This window comes from Coenobita brevimanus, chromosome 74, assembly GCF_032717465.1.
Source record: "Coenobita brevimanus isolate Jiangsu-jjx chromosome 74, ASM3271746v2, whole genome shotgun sequence".
Taxonomy (NCBI): Eukaryota; Metazoa; Arthropoda; class Malacostraca; order Decapoda; family Coenobitidae; genus Coenobita; species Coenobita brevimanus.
In genome coordinates, this window is record NC_137027.1 from 5,923,508 (window position 1) to 5,947,186 (window position 23,679).

The 23,679-nt window shown below is 40.3% G+C and overlaps 1 protein-coding gene across 3 annotated transcripts in view; it reads right to left on the reverse strand.

The window, feature by feature from the left end:
* Positions 1-23,679, reverse strand: part of LOC145407707 (solute carrier family 35 member H1) — a 59,054-nt gene that overhangs the window by 17,014 nt on the left and 18,361 nt on the right. Inside the window, exons 2-6 of one of the 3 annotated variants that reach the window (XM_080278574.1) lie at positions 20,447-20,518; positions 12,119-12,285; positions 9,895-10,109; positions 8,223-8,295; positions 744-862 (exon numbers count right to left, since the gene is read on the reverse strand). In XM_080278574.1, the coding sequence (XP_080134700.1) occupies positions 744-862; positions 8,223-8,295; positions 9,895-10,109; positions 12,119-12,277 (566 nt within the window). In that variant the 5' untranslated portion in view covers positions 12,278-12,285; positions 20,447-20,518. Of the gene's footprint in view, positions 1-743; positions 863-8,222; positions 8,296-9,894; positions 10,110-12,118; positions 12,300-17,471; positions 17,510-20,446; positions 20,519-23,679 lie in introns of those variants that run through there. The other 2 variants (XM_080278573.1, XM_080278575.1) reach the window with 2 other exon arrangements.

Below are 23,679 nucleotides of genomic sequence, written 5' to 3' on the forward strand. Positions count from 1 at the left end.
ACCTCTATATGGCCATAACATGTTAGCATTAACTCTTCTACCCTTTTATCAACAAACCTACTTATTCCACATCTTTCAGGAATCACTAACAGATCCATTCTAAGCACTTCAAGCTTTATATCCACTGCCCATAATCAAGATTCTTCATGTCTATGCCATATTAGTCACATTCATATGTTAACCCATTAGTGCCCAGAGTTCCTGTGCAAGGGATTCTGGTGGAAGGGTACTAAGCATAACAACCCTCCGCCTAGCGGGTCATAGTCACAAAGCTCATAGGTCCCTACCCCGGGGTTCCCTTCATTATTAAATTTTGAAAATGCCCAGTTCTGTCCTTTACACAGGACACTGGGTGCCAAGGGGTTAATGTGAGAAATGACAATTCTGGACAGTTTCTGTAAATATGGGAAGAGGCTTTATTTTTGAGTGTTTTAAGATATTTTTATTCAAACTTACCATTAAGTATAGACTAGTAAACTTCTTGGCAAAAATGACATTGGTAGTTAAGGTTCAAGACTAGTCAATAGATTTCTCTGGTGATTCAAGCTTTTCTAATGAAGTTAAGAAACACTTTATCCATTCGAACTACGGTATTAGGTTATACATGAATACTCCCTATTGTAAAATTCAATTAAATCATTTTTAAATGGATATATTTTCTTAAATAATACTTGTGAAAAACAAATTAACCACTAATTATGAATCTAGCATACTATCAGCTACGAAGACCATACTGCATATACCTGAGAAGAGAGGCTATTATAACGAGGATAAAACCAAAGAGGTTGAACTGCGTGTACTTGTAAGTGAAGAGGAAGAGGCCACCAGCTATCAGTACTACCAACACCACCACACTACACCTCTGAAATATTTTATTTAATTATACACATGGACTGAATGTGTAGAGATACTTGCCTAAGACAAACATGCATAAGCTGACAGCTACAATACTGTAATTTACATACATACAAAATGAGTAATAAATGGTATAGCTCAGTGCGGCTTTGCAAAACTTATTTAATGATTTTTATACACTGAGAAAAGCTGTTAAAATACTAATAAATAAATAAATAAATATATATATATATAGAGAGAGACAACCAAAGTTATCCCAACTGAATGGGCCATGCTTCCATTCACTCAATATTCAAGCTCACGGAATCCTGGCTCCATCTGATGGGCCAAAAAGTTTCACCATGTACTGTAGCTTCACATATGCTGTACCTAACCGACATATACGTATATACAGTACTGTATATACAGTATATATATATATATATATATATATATATATATATATATATATACAGATAGATAGATATATATATATATACTGTATATATATATACAGTAAAAGTCCAATTCTTCGGCATCCAATTCCCCGGCAAATCTGACATTTCGGCAGTTTTGAGAAATAGTCCCATTTACGAAAATCTCTGATCATTCAGCAGATTTGCCGATTTTTTTCGTCAGTCTTGAAATTCTCCATGAGGACCCTCTACTGCTGGGGACTTCTTCCAGCAGTAGCAGACTCCAATCAACCCTTTCTATTGTACATATGTAATTAAGGAACCTACTATAAGTTTAGGTAAGTGCATGTGAACTTGTAGGCCTACTGTACCATTACATTTATATACAGTATGTTCACTAATTTCTTTATTTTTCATATTCATGTATAGTACTGTATTCATTACAGTATTGTACAGTATCAAACAGTATACAGTACTCTCTCCAAGCACATTTGTAATGATATGAGTAGTGATGATAGTGTTCACCGAAACATATAAGGTATTGAGAGGGTAGGTTTTTTGATAATTCGGCAATTTTGATTTTTCGGCACTAGCCTGGTCCCATAGATGCCGAAAAATAGGACTTCTACTGTATATATACAGTAACCCCTCCAATATCCGGATCAATAGAGCCATCGGTAGGTTCGGATATTGGTTTCGTCCGGATATTGGGCCCCAGCTTATGGACTTGTACTTATGGACCCTAACTCAGAGAAACACCTATACAACTCCCTCCGGACATGCATAGCACCTATTTAACACCCAAATCACACCAATAAGGCACATAAATGACTGAAATAAATGCAAAAGAAACATAAAATGTGGGTTTAGAAGTATGTTCATACATTAATAAACATTCTGGTACTTATGGACTCTAACCGAACCTAACTCTGAAAAACACATTCCTACTGCACATGCATGAGGTAAGTATAGTATGGAAAAAAGTACAGTATGACACATTCTGGTAAGTATAGTATGGAAAAAAGTACAATATGAAACATTCTGGTAAGTATAGTATGGAAAATAGTACAATATGAAACATTCTGGCTACTTACAGCAAGTCCCTGGCCACCTCGATGAATAACCGCCTCCTCTCGGACTCTGACAGTAAGAACAATTTCCTGAAGCACTTGCACTACACTCTTCCTGAAGTCTTGCATTGAACTTAGTCAATAACACACAGAAGTCCGTTCTCTTCACAGTGTTCACTTTAGTCCAAATAATGTTCCATTAAATTTAAGTGTTGCACATTAACTTTTCCCAAGTTTTTTTAATTTTCCAAAGCCAAAACAAAGAAAGTTAGTTACGTTAAATTTCTTTTCTACTGAGTCTTTTCTCTCATTTCGAAAACCTTAAAACAACACACCGTTTTTTTCACTGCACAACACTCAAAATTCCCGTGTGGTCTAGTGGAGAAGTTCTTGCTGTTTATTCACTGTCAGAGTCCGAGAGTATCACTGGCAGGCGACCAAGGGGTGCATCGGTGGGTCGTGGTGATGGCGTATCGACTACAGAAGACTCTGAAGATAGCCGCAAACTCACATCGAGCGGTGACTCCACTGTAGCTGATGTGCTGGGCTGTGGCTCGGAGCATGAGGGCCTGTCTTGGGGAGGCAACGGAGTGGAACCAGGGCTTGGCACAGCGGGGGTCACGGGCCTGAAAAAACTGTCAATCGTTGACTGACGCAAGGACCGACGATTCTGGCGATTGATGATGCGCTGCCGGAAAGCATGCACTTCCTCCACGAGTCCCAAGGGCCCCATCTCCCTGTCGCAGTCCGGGTGTTCCAGGTAGTCTAGGACGAACTCTAGATGTTCCCGGAGTGCGCTCAGCTTGGGGATGGCTGGAGTAGTGTCCTGCTGAGAGGAGTCCGCATCATCATCGCCTTCGTCGTCAGAATCTTCAAGTTCGGGACTGACACCAGCAACCGAAGACGCGATCTCGATATCAGACAACGTCTGATACCCAGGATCGCCCTCGTCGTCGTCCAACCACTCACGAACATCGTCCACATCAACATCGTCGCCGTGCGTACGTAGCCGTGCATGGAAGTCATCCAAGTCAAACCCTAGGAAATCGTACTCCACATCTGTTCCGAGAAGCAGACGAGACCAACCATTTTCAAGAGTTTTCACAGGGACTTCCTTCCATGCACTAGCCCAGTTGTACAGCGCAGACTTGATGTTGTAGCGGCGAAGGTTTTCCAAAGTCCGCTTGCCTCGAGTGTCACGTCCTTCCCTGCGTTCGTCCTCGTCCTCGAGAACAACCATCACCTCGTCCAGGAACTTCCGACGGTACAGGCGCTTTGTTGCCACGATCACTCCTTGGTCCATGGGTTGAATGAGAGCAGTCGTATTAGGTGGCAGAAACATGCACCTAATACGGCCATTCTCAGCAACCAAGTCCTTGTTGCACGGGTGGGCAGGTGCATTGTCGAGGAGAAGGAGAGCCTTTACCTGGTCGCGAGGAATTCCCAGTGTCTTCGTCTGGTACTGGATGACCTCCTTGACGAAGTGACGGTGAAACCAGTCTTTGAAAATCACAGCTGTGAACCATGCTTTCAAAGAATGGTACCATACGACAGGAAGGACATCCATCACCCCACAAAGGCACTGAGGCTGCTTTGCACGGCCAACAATAACAGGCTTAAGCCGGTGCATGCCATTAGCATTGGCACAACACAACGCAGATATCCATTCCTTAGAAAGCTTGCGGCCAGGTACACGCTTCTCCGTCTCATCGGCTAGAGTGTTCGTTGGCACCGAGCGATAGAATAGGCCAGTTTCGTCAGCGTTATAGACTTGACCGAGAGTGAGGCCCTCCCTGTCGATCAAGCCTTTCACCTTGTGCCGAAACTCATCCACTCCATCCTCGTTAGCGTCCAATGCTTCCCCATGTGCTTTACGGTTAGTAAGGCCATGTCGCAACTTGAACGCGAAAAGCCAACCCTCGGATGCCTTGAAGTCTAGGGCGTCGTGAAGCCTTGCAAACTTCTCAGCAGCAGCCTTCAGCTCCGTTCCACGTACCATCACACCAGCTGCACGTTGCTGTCGATACCAAATCAACGTGGAGCGGTCGATTTCTGCATACTTGGGGGTAAACATAACCTTCCTCTCCACATTGCGTTTGCTTCTCGACGAGAAGTCAGCCGTGTACTGCATGAGCTTGTCTCGGGAACGCTTGATATCGAACAAAGTCGACCGGGCCAGGTTGAACTCGCGGAGAATGCGTGAAGAAGACCAACCCGCATCAACCTTCTCCAATATCTCCCGTTTCTTCGTTTCTTCTCCAGAGTCAACACCACTCTCTTCCTTTTCTCAGGAGGTGGGGCCATCATCACACACACTAAGAGTAGGGCAGAGAGCAGCAGGAGGCCTTGCAGCAAGTACGGCACCACCACAAATGCGAGCACGTGGGCAGCCATGGCGAACAGCGTAGGTCCAGTCGCGGTGAGAGACAGGCGGGAAGTGGGGAGGATGCATCGGCGCTCTATCGGACGTCGGAGGAATGACGAACCAAAACAATGCTCTCACGCGGCGCGCGCGGCAAGTTCAAATTACGGACGGCAAAAAATCGATTTTTTTTTTTTTTAATTTTTTTGGATTTTCGGACCATTTTGGGAATGTTTGATCCCAGGACGATAAGGTTCGGTTAGTGGGGATGTTCGGTTATTGGGCGTCCGGATATTAGAGTGATTACTGTATATATATATATATATATATATATATATATATTTAACCCACTGGATCCCAGGGGTGCTGGGCGAGGCATGGCACTGGGTGGGTACTAAGCATACCACCCTCCGCCTATCGGCTCATAGTCACGAAGCTCATAGGTCCCTACCCGGGGGTTCCCTACTTTATAAAGACTTGAAAAATCCCAGTTCTTTCCAATATTCCGGACACTGGGCTCCAATGGGATATATATATATACCGGTGTATATATATATATATATACTGTATATATATATATATATATATATATATATATATACTGTATATATATATATATATATATATATATATGTATGTTCACCTCTCCCCAACTATTTGTCAGGGATGCCTTCCATAAAAAGTGGTTGAACAATGAATTGGTCGAAAAATGAACTTATTTTTCCCATAAGATTTTTAAGAAATAGGGGGGTTAGGTTCCTGACCACCATCGTCATTCAAAAAATATTCACTAAAGATAGGAAAAATACCGGTAAACATGAATGAAAGTGACACAGAGATTTGAGCTGTTTTCTTATAGACCTATGTTCTCAAGGAAAATTATTTTAGTACTCCATATCATCTCTGATGACTGACATTTGATTTTCAGTCAAAAAAATATTGGAGAACAAACGAAACATACCCACTTAGCGATATTAAAGAAAGCAGTCTGAACACCATCGATAGTGTGTTTACTGCTGATCCCGCCGACTGGATATATCACCCCACCAAACAAACTCAGATGTGTTAAATTTAAAACCATAAATGGCAGTGAAAGCCTAACTGAAAGCACTGAAACCTAACTGGGGGGCTTTGCCTGCAGGACCCCCCAATGATTATAACCTACCTAACCTAGTGCAAACTAAGATGTGCATTATGTAGAACTGGCGCCAAAACAGTATCACGCGTTAAGTGTGTTCGTTAATCATTGGCATAATTGTTACCCAACCATGTGATGGCAAAACACTCACACAGGTTGGTGAGCACATGACTGTGCTGGACAGGGATAGTAGTATTGGTCTTGGGTGGAGCCATGTATTCCACAAGGCCAAATAGAAATGCAGACAGATGAAGAGGCAATCAATCAGGAAGGCAGAGTGCAGGAGAGAGGCCGCTTAGCTGGTCTGTCTGAGGGCGCACGGTTTGAATTGTCAAAATGGTGGGGATAATCATGTCGAACAAAAAAGGGTATAGATTTATACTGGTAAATGTCGAAACAATGCACTGTCGAATAACAATCGGTTGAAAAACGAAGGCTTGGTGTACTGTGTGTGTATATATATATATATATATATATATATATATATATATATATATATATATATATACAGTATATATATGAGGTGCTACCCAGAAGTTCCAGTAATTTGATTATTGTGAGAAAATAAGATACCTCCTAGTTCTCACTGTTGCCTTCAAAGTAGTCTCCTTGGGCATGTATACAGTGGTCCCAGTGTTTTTTCCACGAGTCCATGCATCCCTGGAAGGCTCCAGGCGTGATGGTCTTGAGCACCTCCTGTGATTCTGTCTGAATCTCCTCAATCAAATCAAATCGACGCCCTTTCAGTCGTAATTTCAGCTTGGGAAACAGGAAAAAGTCGCAGGGGTCAAGGTCAGGCGAATAGGGTGGGTGGGGAATGACTACCGTGTTAGAGGAAGCCAGGAACTGCCAGACAACAACTGATGTGTGGGCAGGGGCATTGTCATGATGCAGGACCCAGTTCTTGTTCTTCCACTGTTCTGGACATTTGAAGCGGATGTTCTCCCTAAGACGCAGCAAAACTTCACAGTAAAACTTTCCACTGACAGACTGACCAGGTGGGATGAAGTCCTTGTGAACAATCCCTTGGATATCAAAGAAAATGATCAGCACTGACTTGATATTGCTGCGCCGTTGGTCCGCCATTGCAAAACTAAACCACCTACACACCATGTTACAATAGTAAGTGTAGCTCAACAACACGTCTGCTCACAGACATGGCCAGGGCCACATTGATGCACAAGGGGTGCTGCTGACTCCTCCTAGTGGCAAAAGGCAAAACTGCAAACAGTTGGCTCCCTCTGTTCAAATTACTGGAAATTTTGGGTAGCACCTCGTATATATATCGATGTATCTATGTATCTAGATATACCGTATATATATTTAAAGAGACTGATAGGTTTGCCAGTCATTAACCCATTGGATCCCAGGGGTGCTGGGCAAGGCATTGCACTGGGAGGGTACTAAGCGTACCGCCCTCCGCCTATTGGCTCATAGTCATGAAGCTCATAGGTACCTACCCTGGGGTTGCCTACTTTATAAAGACTTGAAAAATCCCAGTTCTGTCCAATACTCGGGACACTGGGCTCCAATGGGATATAACCTGAGACGAGGTCATTGAGTGGGACCTGACAAGGGACTGAATAGGGAAGCTGCCAGAGATCGTGTAGCATGGAGAGCCGCCATTAGGTGACCAAGGTCGATGCATGCAAGCATGTTGGAGCCTACAAAAATGAAACTACTGTATATGATATATGTACATCCATCCATCATCCAATCCTATGTTGCCCCGTGGGGATCATAGGAACCCGGGGCTAGGCAAGTTGGTCCTGATATTTAAAATGAGAGTAACCAGCCTCAGTCATCCTTGAGTGGCATTATGTGAGAAATAAACCCCAACCACCCCCTGGATATAAATCTACACAGGCTCAATCTGATTGGAGCATATTAATTACCCACTAAACCACCAAGCGCCATAATCTGGTTATATGGTTACCACCCAGCATAGTAAACAGTTTCTTGTACACCAGGAATCCATTTACTATGCTGGGTGGTAACTCACCCTTCCCCGTCATGTAAGAACTGAGAAAACTCACCCTCCCCCGTATAAATAATAATAATAATAATAATGCTGGAGAAATTATGTTCTGGATTTTCTTACATGTAGATGCGCATATTTCCAGTACAATGGATGAGTTTCTGCAGAGCTATAGAAAGATCTGAAATCTCCTCTCCAATTCCGTGATGCAGTTAATGGCTCTTTGGGAAGCCTACTGGTACCGGTACTTCAGTGTCTGTATCTTAATAGCTATGCAGTAGTACAGTTATATGCATTAAACAATAAATACACTGCAGTAATGTATATACTATACTGTACTGGATAATGGTCAGCTTACTGTATTTCTGGATAATGACATAAAATATAATTTGATAAAAGAATGTTTCAACGTTATTATACTTACCATTTCTTCCAGTTTGAATACTATTGCAAACACTAATATAAACAGAAGAGCTGTAGATTTTGACATTGTGTACCTGCAAGAAAATAATGCAGTACAGTATTAGCATCATTTAAAATATAGCTATAATATTATATTAAACAGAACAGATTTCCAATGTCAGTCTGAAAGTCATACAATCATAGAAGGATCCACAATCAATTCATATCATGAAAAAAAAAAAATCCAATCCTTAACTGCTGGCTGAGAGTGGAGATACAGGGTTTAGAAACACATCTTATGGCTGAAAATATTGAGATATGGCCATAAAATGTGTTCCCTCAGCCATGTGTACACGTGGCAACCACGTACGTGGTAATTGAACACCAAACATGCCACATTGTCGTAGCTACCCCATTTCTCTCCTATTAATGATTTCTTTGTCTGTACTGTATAACCATATACAGGAGCTACCCCATTTTTCTCCTAGTAATGATTTCTTTGTCTGTATAACCATATACAGGATTAGCTTTGCACTCCATAGTGACTTTTCCTGCTTCATATCTTGACACCAAAATTTGCATTAGCTCCTCTGGTTCGTTAATACTTATTGTTGTTGATCAACCAGTCTGTCTAGCCAAGCTGACCCACAAACTGCAGGCAAGCAGTCATTCCTGCTGGGTCATCTCATGCAGTAAACCAATGTTCCCATGTAGGCAAGGTGTGGGGAAGTGTAAAGGTTTGATTCCTGGGTGGAGGACATATTTACATCTCTCCACCCAGTTGGCAGGAGCACCATAGCAGGTTACACTCACTTCAACCTATGATTTGGTTATATGGTTACCACCCAGCATTGTAAATGGTTTTCTGAGTCAGACAACTATCAGGCTTGTCACACAGTGTACAACCAAAGACGAGTAATAAAAAGTGACAGGAAAGAAAAAGGGAGAAGTGGGAAGATAGGAGGGCGTACACAAAGACAGAATGAGAAAGGGGAAGGAAGAAAATAGGCAGGACTGCATCAAGTGAGCAGTAGTTACCTGTGGTAGATTTTGTGAGAATCATCATGTTTTTACAGGAATTACTTATGACAACACAATGATAATGTAGCATGACTCACTACTCTCAGCTGAAAGTTATTCTAAGTGGGTTCTTACCCTTGAAACCTAAAAAACATTTAATTTTCTCAGTGTACTCTTACCAAGCAGTAAGGGTACTTTTCTTCTCTCGTTTGATGTGATACTTCAGTCAATCAACACATGATGCCACTGTACAGTAACAGGCAGTGAGAAACCTGTCTTCACCCTCTACTCTATACAGACAAGTTTCCACCCTCACCCCAGTGAAACCCATACTTCTCAGCTCCCACAAACTGTGGTTAATGCTTGTATCTGCTTATAACAAAGGATGAATAATATAATTAATAGGGCAGTCCATTAAATTAGAATATTTAATGTAGGCTTCATTTCTGGATAATTTCATCCCTCCTTATACACCTCAGATTACTGTATTAGTAAATGCAAAAAATCAGTTTTGTATTAACTAATTAAAAGATTAAAATGTAAAACCAATTTGTAAAACTGCACATGCATTTTATTTATTTATTTTTTTTTTGGGAGAGGGAGGAGGGTCTTCAATGGACTCACTGAATGCAGCTTATGTGCCTTATCTCCATAACTTTTATTTGTCAACTCACAATGCCACTGTTATAAACTCGAGGGACCACTGTGAAAGTCCAATATCGAGTCCTGCAGCAGCCCCAGGTGGAAGGACTCTTCTCCAATACACATCCCAGGGCAGCATGACACGTGGAGCACCAGTGAACAAGGTATACATTGCGCGGCACACCCCAGCCAACACAAACTTCATGAACAGGTGCACGATTACCACTGTCAGAGGAAACTTGAAGTCCTGTGTAGGAGACTTTAAAAGTAAATGCCATATCATAATTGTCATTATCGTCGTTATCATTCTGACTCTCTCTCTCTCTCTCTCTCTCTCTCCAATTAAGGATGAGGTCAGGTAGGATCCAGAGGAATGAAAAAGTACAATTGTTGGAAAACTAGCCATTAAAAGTATATATCTAGTGAAATGGGCCTGACACTCATTCACGTATTACTTAAATCCCCCGGAACCTGACTTTGCCTCACAAACCTGGTTATGTGAACTTTTTTTTTTTTTTTTTTTTTAACATGTCCTTCACACATCTGCAAGATGGAGATAATAAAAGTTCAAGCTGTAAAGTCAGATGATTTTTTTTTTTTTTTTTTCTGAGCCATAACTGCACAAGTTTTATGAAAAGATGAAAGTACTGGTATGTGTGAATGCAGCAGAGTTCTGAAAGCTTGAATTACAAGTGACCAAAATCACTGAGCATTCTGTTGTAGCTTTATCATATTGTTTTTTCATTTTCATTTTTTTTTTTCTCTTGTGAGGTGCAACTCGGATTCTGGGGACTTGAATTATTGTGTATAGTTCACTGCACAAGGTATGGTATACAGCCAGGGGTGTGGAGTCAGAGTCGGAGTCAGATACTTTTGGCTGGAGTCGGAGTCGGAGTCGGTAAAAATATCCCCTACTCCGACTCCTTTATGTGATCAATTCTCGTGTAAAGTACTTGCGTGCACTACTAGGCCAGTTGTGCCACATCGTGGGAAATTCCCACAAATTTGCGGGAGACATTAGCTTTTGTGGGAGCTCTTGTGGAAGGACATTTCAAGCAAGCAATATATGGGACGTTTTTGTGGGAATATTGATTTAATGCGAATTTTTTGAGGAAATGTTATATTTCGTGATGTTTCGCAAGAATTAATATGTAGATCATTGAGATAAAGCATATACCAGACAATTTCGTACAAGACGTATCCAATGACACGTGATACGCCCTGTCCTGTGCAATGTCCTTTGACTTTGCCAAGGGTCGCCACAGTTTTATTCATTTACAATATTATATACACTAATAATATGGATGAAGTAAACTTAAAAATATGTGAGTAATGCAGTACCGGTATGTCTACTACTGTACTGCAGAAGAGTGGGAGGGGAAGGGGGGGTGAAGTCAGAATCGGAATCGCAACCTTAAAATTTCCTGGAGTCGAAGTTGGAGTCAGAATTTTTAAAATCTGATTCCACACCCCTGTATACAGCTGATAGTTGGTCCACTTTGAACATTCTCTTTCCCTGTTTTCTGGATCATGATGTGCATCCCTTAAACAACTTCTGGTATGACAGTGTCAACTAATACTCTAGACAGGAAACCTCAAACAGCTTCTATGAAAAAGTAAGACTTACGGAGCACATGTAATAGATGCTTGTGAAGATGAATGTGCATGACAGCCTAATATGCTGTCTAATAATAATCAAGTTATGTTATAGCTACTTGAAGAATTTCTACTAGTAGAAAGTGATACCTGGTGAGCATGTGTAGCCAATGAATATGAGACTAAGTGTGCATGGTAGCTTAATGATCAGTCAATAATCCAGTTATGCAGTTTACAAACAACATCTGGTATGACAGCCTAAAATGTACAATTGTGGCCAAGTATTCCTTCTCACTTTGCTAGCTCTAACCTTTAACTATGGCACTTTCACTTATGATCTCGGGACATAATACCAATACAACATCATTGCAGAGCAGCAGCTAGCTGCTAGTAGCTATTGGAACTTGGCTGTACTTCCATCCATCCATCCATCATCCAATCCTACATTGCCCAATGAGGAGCGTAGGACTCTAGGGCTAGGCAGTTGGTCTCGACATTTAAGATAAGAGTGATCAGCTTCATTCATCCCTGAGTGGCATTACATGAGCAATCAACCCCAACCACCCCTTGGATATAAACTACAGGTTAGAACTATCAGAGTGGGAAGGAATACCTGGCTGCAATTGTACTCTACATTAATGCTCAACGAACTATGCCTACCTTAAACAACTTCTTCTGGTAAAATGTAAGACCTATTGAGCATGTGTAGTAGACGAGTATGAGGATCAAGGTGCGTAAACAGTGGACCAAGACCTGGCCCAATCTTCGGCCACCCCTCCGCCTTGAGTGCCGGCCCTCACCAACCTCCAGGCCGGTCATGCTCACACCTGTAAATGACACCCTGCATGGAGATTACCATCTGTAGATTCCGAAATCAGAATGTAATCTGGAAACATTAAAGCACATGGTATCTTCAATATATGTCACGTTTTAAAAAAATACCATACCATATTGTACTTATTTTCCATTAAATCCACAGCAGATAGAGAAAAGTTGCCAATCAAAATTCTACTGCTACCAAAAAACTGGCAATAGTTTTCCCAATTTACTGTACCAATTGTACGGAAAAAGTTAATATATTTTGGAACATATACCTGCCATAACTTGAACTGCCAGTATTTTGTATGTACACTTAGCCTATTCTTCACTTAACCACTTCTGTTCAATAATGTACTGTATATACTGTACTATTTTATTCTTGCTAACTCCAAATATGTTCCTCACAGAAACCCAAATCTCTCCCTGTACTGATGTATCCCTATTTCGTTTTCCTGGTCACCGTATCCTAATAAACTTCCATAACAAGGGTGGCACCTGTTGTTATATCAAATCTGAATTTGAAGTGGACGCTATTGGATTTTGAACTTCACTCCAGCTAATTTTGATTATTCATTATATAAACTATCTAAATATTACCAAATATATCTGTATGGATTATTAATCCCCCAATGCTTCTTCTGAACCCAGTGTATTTGACTTCACATCCACACAGTTGACTAACCTTAACCTCACCCCTACCTCTGAAATTACCATTTTGGGTGATTTAAATGCAGAATGGTTACTGCATTTTGCCAGGACTGACGATTCTGGTCTAGAATGAGAGCTGTTTACAAAATCATATAATCTCAAGCAACTGGTACAGTAAAACAACCAACCAGAATACTAGATAATCTTGACCATAACACCTGTCTCTTGGAGCTGTTCCTGACAAATAACCCAGATCAATACAAGATAGATGTAATGTCACCACGTGGATCCTCCGACCACAATCTCATCAAACCCTCATTAGCCAGTTAACCCATACATCCCGGTTCTGAACCTGTCAGGGTGACGGGATGTCACTTTGATAGGACAGACTGGGATGGATTAAGATATTATCTTGCAGATATTCCATGGCAATCTTTCTTCTCCAGTGACATCAGTTTCATCCAGTCCCACATTAATGACTTCATACAAGCTAGTATGGAATTGTTTATACCCAGCCAACAGTTGACTAAAATACTGGACTCCCCAAAATGGTCTGACAGCAACTGTGCAAGAGCTACTACCCAAAAGTCCTTAGCATACAACGTTTACTTAAAATAAAAAACATTTTATTTGCTCACTTAATTTAAAACTGCTGGAAACCATGCAAAAGCAGTAATAAATCTTGCTAAATCAACTCTTCATAACCAAGCATCCAAACTATTAAACAGTCCTTATGACGACAGAGTATTCTGGTCAACTCTCAATTCTTTCAGTAATAACATTAACAAATCATGACCCACTCCCCCACTAAAATCTGCAGATGGTAACACCATAAATGACCTGCATGGTAAAACTAACATCCTTGCCAGCACATTTGCAAGAAATTCTACCTTAGAGGAAGTTGGGCAGAGCATCCCAGTGCTAGAATTTAACTCTCCTGAAACTGTGCCACTTAAGATACAGACTGGATATGTAAAATTCATCCTAAACAATTCACCAAGCAACAAAGCTCCAGGTCCAGATGGAATTTCTCCAATTGTTTTGAAAAAGTGCTCCCAGAACTTGCTCCTGTTCTAGCTAAATTACTGTATTTAGACTATGAATACGTAATTCTTCATTCCCAAATTCTTGGAAAGAAGCCAATATCCACCCAATTCTGAAGAAAGGAATTTCCTCTAAATCCTCTGATTACAGACCAGTAGCTGTCATATCTTCTCATGGTAAAGTATTTAAGACTGTAATTGCTAATAAGCACATTGTTCAGCATCTTGAATCCAACAACTTAATTAGTGATAGACAGTATGGTTTTTGCCATGAAAGATCCATTGTTGATATACTCAGTCTCCTAACTCATGCCATCCATCAGTCAATTGACCAACATGAAGAAACTCATGCAGCAGCCCTTGATATTTCAACAGTTTTTGACAGCGTGTGGCACCATTCCCAGCTATCCAAACTCCCTTGCTACAGCCTATCATCTTTTGTTCCTCTTATTTCCTTATATCTCGGTGAGAGAAAGATAAAAGTAGATGGTGTATATTCCAATTTCCACTTGATTAATGCCGGCATGCCACAACGATCAGTCATGGCTCCAACCCTGTTCCTAATTCACATTGATCATCTGTTAGCCTATCTGTCATCCATAATCCCATTCACTCATATGCAGATGACCAAACTCTTCACAGTTCCTTTACACTTAAACACCCATTCACAAAGTTTAATATCTACTTACAACTCAGTAAAGCAATCTCCATAAATCAAGACTTATCTTTGATCACTGAATGGGGACAAAATAACATTGTCTCATTTAATGCTAGGAAAACCAAATATCTATCTGCCTATCTATTGCCGGACGCCTCAATCCCATTTGGGGTGGCCACAAACAAATCACCTCCACGTCGCCCTGTTCCCTGCCGTTTCACTGCCCTGCTCCCAACTCACACCCCCCTCTCTCACAATTCACTAACAGACAGATATTGCCTGATTCCTGAATTACGGTACCTTTGATGCTATTGATACCGGTATTTCCTTCTCTAAAAGTATTGAAATTCTTGGAGTTTCACTTGACAATGCCCTCAGCTGGACCTCTCATGTCAGATCACTTCCTAAAACTGCTTCAAAGAAACTTGGATTATTGTAGAGTCCATAACTTCTTCACTGATGAGCAGTTAGCTATAATTAACAAGAGTCATATGTGCTCTCAGTTGGAATACTGCTCACCCTTGTGGAGTGGATGTGGAGAGGTTGCACTAAAACAACTGGACAAAATTCAAATCAGAACAGACCTATTAGAATTATTAATAACTCTACTATTACAAATAAACTACCTACCCTACAAGTAAGAAGGAATGTTGCCTCCCTTGCATTATTTTGCAGATACTTTCATGGAAAATGCTCAGATGACGTAACAAAGTTGCATCTATGTGCCTTCCCCTTCGCTACATGGGCAGCTTGTAACACTCATCACTGGACTGTCAAACTGCTGTATTGTAAAACTTCAGACTATCAGAGTTCTTTTATTCCCCGAACGGCATCTCTTTGGAACTCGCTTCTCAAGAGTGGTTTCTCCCCATAACTTAAGGCTATTCAACTCCAACTGCTACTGACCTTTTATGAATGAAGGACACCTGTACTGTGGTGTATGGATTATTTTTTTTATTCAATTGTTTTTCCTTCCTCTGTTATTGAAAAAAAAAATCAACTGTGGTGAGTGGGTTAATAAAAGTTATATCTGGGTAAAATATGAGGAGAGTGACTCAACACTTCAAGCCATGTTCTTAGCAACTCATGTTATTATGAAAGGTAATTTTGTTATTACAGTATTATAGTGTCAGCCAAAAACAGAATTATGAGATTTTGATTTTTTTTTTTTTTTTTTTGTACAATCCTAAGACACTTTTCTTGTATTACTTTTATTTTACTCTTGAAGGTTAGGTTATCTTCAAGAGCTGAAAAAAAAAATAATAATAATAATAATCTATGACAAAAATGCCACAAAAGTAGAGTCTTAGAAATGAGTAATATATCCCCCCACAAAATGGATCAAAATCTTGTAATTCTTTTTGTGGCTGAAACTATAATTTTACCATAACTTTTAGTACACTAAGCAACACATGTAACTGCTTCTAGATTCTAGACTACAAAATGCATATATATAGAGTAAAGTTTACCTATTTTATGGGGTACACATTTACTTTATTGGCGCTTCTTCTTCTTCTTCTTTTTTTTTTTTTTTTTTTTTTGGTCCCATCTGATAGTTTTTCTAGCTCATTTGTGTGTTTTGAGGTCCCATTTGTTGTGCAAATGAATAATAACCATAATATGACTATGACAATCTTGGTTACCTCCTAACCATGCGAGAGCTCTTGATTGCCACTTAACCTAACCAAACCAAACAAAACAAAAGTAACCTAACCTAACAAAAGTAACCTAACCTAAAGTAAGGGCTAACTTACGCTGATGGTCTGTTTTGGGTCATCCAACAAGCTAAGCTAAACTATCTCAACCTAAGGTAACCTAACCCAAGCATAGGGGTCAAGACTGTCATGGTCGTATTGCACAATTTCAAAGAAATTCTCCCCAATTTTGTAGTAATTAAACATGCAGCCTGCACATTGCATCTTGGTGGTGACCGTGGAGTTGAAGCGCGATTTCAGAATTAAATATCGCCCTGTGATTGGCCGGCTGAGTGATGTCGGTCAGGTGAGAAATGAAATTAAAAATATAAAAAACAGAAATATTTGCACACAAAAAAACACATACAGGCATACACTATATGATAGCTCAAATCCACTGGGTATGGTAAGATTGCCCACTAGAGAAACAGCAGTAAAGTAAATAAATACCCTACACCCTTTAAAGTACTTAATGTTGTTGTCTGGATACCTTAAAGTACTTAAGGTTGTTGTCTGGATACCTGCGAAAGCTTGTTTACTGAAAACGTTGCCATCCTAACCAAACCAGGGGGCTTTGCTCCCAGACCTTCTATGACTAGAACCACCTACAACTGCCACTAAACTTAACACTGAAAGCCCCCAGTTCATACCAGACCAAAACTTCTATCCTAATCAACCTGTGAAAGTCAAATTTCAACAGGAAAGTTGGAAGACCTACACCCATGTAGTAAAGTATTAATAAACTTAATGCAAGTTATAACTATCAACAGCTGACAGAGGGAGCAAATGCAGTATGGTTGCATATAATGTACCACGGTGTCAAAAAAGACCAGTAGGTTACCAGGTGGCGATTCCTATTAAAACTGCCTTCACTCCTAAAATACTGATCCTGTCTGAGTTTACATTATCATAGTTTTACCGAAGTTACACAGGTTGACCATAATCTAGTTCCAGTGGGAGAAATCCACATCAGACCAGGGCAATACAACGGTGGGGTCTTTTAATTATCTCATGGTTTGTCCTCTTTCCTTTGACAGGTTACTGCAATTACGGCACATTATTACTCATTCCACCTGACTACTAATTTTAATTATCAGAGGTAAAATGATTCCTTCATACACAGTCACAATGTTCATGTCATAATCACTTACTTGAAAGTAAGTGGACACCTGACAGAAAATCACGATGTTCTCCCCCAGACCGCACCGTAACTGAACTGACAAGCTGTGTGTTTACGTCAACACAAGCTCATTGCTTGACGCTTCAATAACACAAAATTTGATGTAGTAAGCAGCAAATGCTTGTTTAAGTTAATATTCACTCATAAAACACTTCAAAATCTAAAATAGTAGTGCGAAAAGGGGCAGATGTAATAAAAAAAATAAAATACGAATTTTTGTTGCCATTAGGCGCATTAGGCGGGATTCTTGAAAAGCTAGAGATTCCGTAACGGAGGAGATAGCCTGACTGGACTTAAAGTCTGAATGGTCCAGAAGTTTCATGAATGGACTTGAACTTGCCTGAGTGGACTAGTGTTGACTAAGTGAATAAGAAATTACTTGAGTAGACTTCCGCACCCAGGAATTTTCTAAGGGGGAGGGGGCGTAGTGAGGTGAGGTCAGGTCACATGCAGGTTTAGAGTCAGAGCTCCTGACTCAGGTGTTACTCTTTGTTTGTACCTGCCAATTTTTCATGTTTTGCTGTTATCGAAATAAATATACCTGTATGTAAATTTTTAAAGGACGACCTAGAGAGCTAAGGGGGGGGGCCCTCCCCTGGGTGCGCCCCTGATTGTAGTACTCTAGTGGCTGTTCAGCTTATCCGTCCGTTAGAAAACTGCCCAGTCTTGATGGGTTTTTGGACATACAGACATCCCAGGTGATAGAAACGCAAGTCACCTTGCCCGGTCCGCAATTAATTTTCCCCTCACATTTCTGTCTCCCTACCCAGTTCCATGCTCGGATCTTTTCCCAGTGTTTGAATCCTTACTGTTACAAAATTGGCGATCCTTCTGGTAACAAGCCACACACAAAAAAAACTATATTCTTTAAAACCATTTGTTTCTCAATGGTCAACCCCTGGACGCAAAAACTGGCGTTGGGAACTGCACTTGCTCCTCCTCGAGTACGCCATTATCCGTCGTTACCTCATAACCAATAATCACCCCTCCCCACCTTTTTGTTTAAATTGTCAGTCACATCTTTGTGTCTTTCACATACTTCTACAATCGTTACACATTTCCCTGGTTAATAGACGACACAACTACCCACACGTGGCTTGACTGTAGAACCCCACCATCAATTATTATTTTACGTGAATCTCCCCTCTTTTTCATTTCTTGTCTATCGTCTTATGTCTTTTGTCACATGAACGTCATTTCCAGATCATAAATCATCTCCTCCTATCCATATATCTGACTTAGTTAACCTTCGATTTTATCCTCTTTGCCATTGGTGGTAGGTGGTGGCAATCATCATCCACTCAGTGTAGTGTTACCTACTTCCTCCTAAGATGACTGTACACTGATTGACAAGCCTGATGGTTTCCTGTGACTCATTTTACTCTAACTTGGCCTAAAATTGCCATCTTCCTATCTTTAGTGCTGAGGTGTAACAACAGATTAGCACTAGAATATAAGCTAAGTCAAAAAGATCTATGAAAAGAATGCAGAGCCATGATATTGTCTTTCTGCCACTAAACCACGCAAAATAAGCTACAAAAGGACGAAAATCTGGTCCAAGTTAAGGTGAAAGAACTACAGGTATAATTTGCTCTTTATCATAAATGCTAGGGTATAGCCTAAGAAGAGATTAACACTGGAAAATGGTACTAATCTCGAAAAAGTGGTGTGGAAAGGATGCAGGGCCATATTATTGTTTTATTATGGGATTTAGGTAAGGAAAATAGGCTTCAAATGGACGAAAATCTCCTCTAAAATAAGAATGGGAAGGATTTTTGGAGGATAGGCTACTGTTTGGACGAAGTTTCAGATCATCTCCGTTCTGTACAGCATATCATTTTTGCACTACGCGCTAAGTTTGATATTCCCTGGATGATCATTCTTACATCCTTTTCTATTTTAACCTAACTTAAGCTATTCTGTCCTACTCTAACCTAACCCAACTTAACTTAACCTAACCTAACAGATTAACCTAGCCTAATTGACTAAGAAACTAACCTAACCTGATATTAAGACAACAAACGTAACTTAACCTAGACTTTCATGGGTAAGAAAAGTGTAAAAACGGTACACAGAATGGCCAGGACTCGATCTCCAAACTTAAGCGATTAATAGGTTGATCTGGAGTAAAAAGAACGTCACTACTTAATCAACTGTTATGGAGCTACATTTGCTGATGTTCTTATGGGTGAATTATGTGGGAAATCATTTAAGCCCCATGGGTCATCATTCATCAGTAACTGCAGCTCCACAGAGGTTGAGAAATGGACCACGTTGACTTGGCATTTTTTTTCCCTCCCCTCAGAATTATACCTGGAATAACTATCTGTCTGTCTGTGTATCTGTCTGTCTGTATATCTATCTGTATCTGTCTATATCTATTCATCTGTGTCTGTCCGTTTGTCTGTCTGTCAATCTGTCTATCTGTGTTGTATGTAACGAGAAGTACGAACTGTAAGGAAGAAATTGGGTGTTGAAAATAGAGGTAAGAACTATACGGTAGAAAAAGAATACTGAAAGTAAAATAGGAGAGGTAGGAATTATAAAGAAGAAAAAAGGCTGAAAGTATAGGAAGAGAGGCAGGGACTACGAGGAAGAAAAAGAGCGTTGAAATTAAAGAAAGCGAAATATGAATAAGGAAGGAAAGGGGGCTGAATTAAGAAATAAGGAGAGGTAGGGACCAGAGACAGGAACTATTAAGAAAAGTGATGAAAGAACGAAATGTAGATCCTGTAAAGAAAAAAAAAATGTTGAAAGTAAACCAAAGTGGTGAAATTAAAGAGAGGCATCTACAATAAGGAAGAAAAAAGTGTTGAAAGTAAAGAAGGAGAAGTAGGTGATATAAGAAAGCAGAAAAGTGTTGAAAGGAGAGAGAAAGGGGGAGGGGATATGAGCTTTAAAGAAGAAAAGGTGGTGAAAGTAAAGAAAAAGACTGACTATACAAACCTGGGGTGTAATTCAGGAAAGAGTAGGCCAGGAATTTACTAGGTAGTCGTAGAGGGTTGGTTCTGAACACACCTGTGGGAGAGGAGATGCATAATTTAGTTGGGGTAGTACACACACACACACACACACACACACACACACACACACACACACACACACAGAGAGAGAGAGAGAGAGAGAGAGAGAGAGAGAGAGAGAGAGAGAGAGAGAGAGAGAGAGAGAGAGAGAGAGAGAGAGAGACTTGGAGTAAAACACACACACACACACACACACACACACACACACACGTCAGAGTGCTAAATGGGGAAATCAGACGTATTAAACATAGTACACAGTTGGATGAGGCCAATATATATCTTTTTATACAGCTTATATATATATATATATATATATATATATATATATATATATATATATATATATATATATATATATATATATATATATACCTCTTTAGTGGCCTTTCGAAACTTTAAAGTCCTTCATTCAGAGGAAGCCACTCACATATTGCTGCTGTCAGACGATTTAATTCAGATTAACGTCTTCAGTTCCACAACATGTTTAAATTTATTCTCTCCCAGTCGATTTTTATTTACTGAGAGTCCCCAATTTGTGAAGAGGTTAATGGAGGCTGTAGCTAACCCCACCAGTTCGATATGTACCCCATACGCTGAATAAAATCATCTGAATACAGCAAAATTAGAGTATAAAAAGACGTCCCTAGACTGGAGTGGTTAAGAAAGCTCCCTGGTAGTGAAGGGGTAAATGAAGGCTCTATGTAAACCCCATAAGTTCGAAAAGTTTGCATTGTGGTGAATGAAATCGCCAGAAGGTAGTAGCTAAGTATAAGATATAAAAACACGTCATAGGATTTAAGTGATTGAGTGATAGTTTTCACCTGCTGTAACTGTGATAATGGCTGTTATTATTATGTATTTTAACCCTCTCACGGTCGAAGCAACACTAGTGTTCTTTTACAGCTAATGCCACACAAGTTTTTTTTTTTTTTAATTCGGAGTGAGGATGGAAGCGAGTGAGCGTTAATATTGGTACCATTAATCTTCTCATGGTCCAACCAACTCTATTGTCCTATTCCGACTGACACCAGACGATTTTATTCTGCCAAGAGTGAGTCATGGGAGTTTGAGAGTGTTGGTGCAGTTACCAATTGTCGGGATAGTCATGTGTCCCATTTTGTGTGGCCCATAGCGTTCTATTTTTTTTTTTTCCAGATGATGCCAGGCAGTTATATTCAGCTGAAAGAGAGTCATAGGAGCCTAAGTGTGTTAATGTCTTGCAGTTTAAGAATTTTGTGTTTATAATATACTTCACTAGTACGTCCATTTATTTGCAATCCTTCAGTAGCACGTAGGCCAATTGCTCGTTTCTGCATCACCATAAGTGACTTTAACTCCTTCACCCCCAAGGCGGAATGTACAGTATATGTTCGTCGTGCTCTCTCATGAGGATTTTACTCAACTTAGTCAGACCTTTCGACCTGGAGGGGTTAGATACAGCGTTCATTAACTCCTACACTACCAGAGAGTTCTTTTAAGCTGAATACAATTTCAAATGTTAGCATAAATAAAAAGAAACGTAATATAAAAGACGATATCTTAATGAATGACAACCCATTTAGTTCTTGTGACATCCTCTCTAGCCCATTCTTGCTGCTGTCACGCGATTTTCATTCAGTCTACGAAAGGCCCTTTTCACTGAAGGAGATTACTACGGCTACATCTAACCCTTTCAGTTCGAAAAATCTGTCCACAGGTGGATAAAATCATCAAATGACAAAACTGTAATGAAAATAAAAAAAAGTCCCTAGGCTCAGTGGGTTAATGTTCCCGACCCGGCTACCTAAACAGTATAACAGATCCCCAGACAGCATGACAGGCCAGAATACATCTGAGAGCTTCCTCACTCTGAGGTCGCAATCGGACGTATAAGATCGATTTATTTTGTATATTACACCTTAACATTCAGTTATATGACATTTATATTATGTACTGTCGACAAAGTCTGCTTGAGTTATGTACATCCTCGTCCATTTCGAGATCTTATGTGTCACTATAATAGTGTATTTGCTTATGTCTCACGTCTGCTGTGGTGAAACAATGGCATTATTATAGTCACACCACAGGAGACGACAGGCATAAAATAAACGAGTACACTTGTGCCACATAAGATCCCTGACACATCATCCCATGTAGTACTTACCGTATAAGTGGGGGCTATTGTACAAGGGGACATTGAACTGTACTATGGATAGCACATCGTTAAGGAAGAGATGTTCAGAAATATCCAAAGCCGTTTAGAATACGACCCATATATCAATGCAACCTCTTCACCTCTTGTCCTCTTAACCCCTTCTTCCCCCTCACCATCCTCTGTCCCATTTTCGCCCTCTTACCGACCCTCTTCCCCATTATCGCCCCTCTTTCCCTCTCCCCGTTACCACCCCACTTCCTCTCTCCCCCTTACCACCCTTCTTTCCCCTCATAACCCTCTCTACCCCTCACCACCTTCTTTCTCCTTACCCCCATTCCTTCTTTACCATCCCTTCCCCCCCCCCCCCCGCCTCCATACCAGGACAGGTGCAGATGTAGCTAAACAAGCCTCATATTCGCACCGTCAGCTTGTTTTTACCTGACAGAACTGGACCACTCTCAATATGAATACTGAGCCGTGGTTGCATGAAACTGGAAGAGTCTTAGTTGTGAGGTAGGAATGAAATCTCCTTGGTCACTAGTCAAATCGAACCTCCAGCCTAACTAAACATGACATCGGCTGAGATAAAAAGGGGTTAGGGATCTTCGTCATGGTAGAAATCCACTTTTTTTTTTTTTTTCAGCTAACGCATTTATTTTAGAAAATTATTGTTTCACAGTTTCTTTGTTAATGTGATAGGTAATTTGTATTCTTTTTGAATAATTAAGAAGCCTTCACTAATTTACTTCCCATTTTCCTGAAAGCTTTTGAGTTTAGTATCAGGGCTGTAATTCTAAATAACTTTCGGATGTATCGTAACATCACTTACTCAGCGGTTTATTTTGTAGGTCGTACATTAATAATCCACTTATAGTATTTTGAAAGTCATACATTATTAATCTGCTTCCTAAGATTGTTGGCGCAGACTGTGTCAGTATTAGGTAGAAATACATAACATACAGAAAGAAGAGCATAAAATGGAAATTAAATCGCTAAGGAACAGACTATGAAGTTTCCCTTGA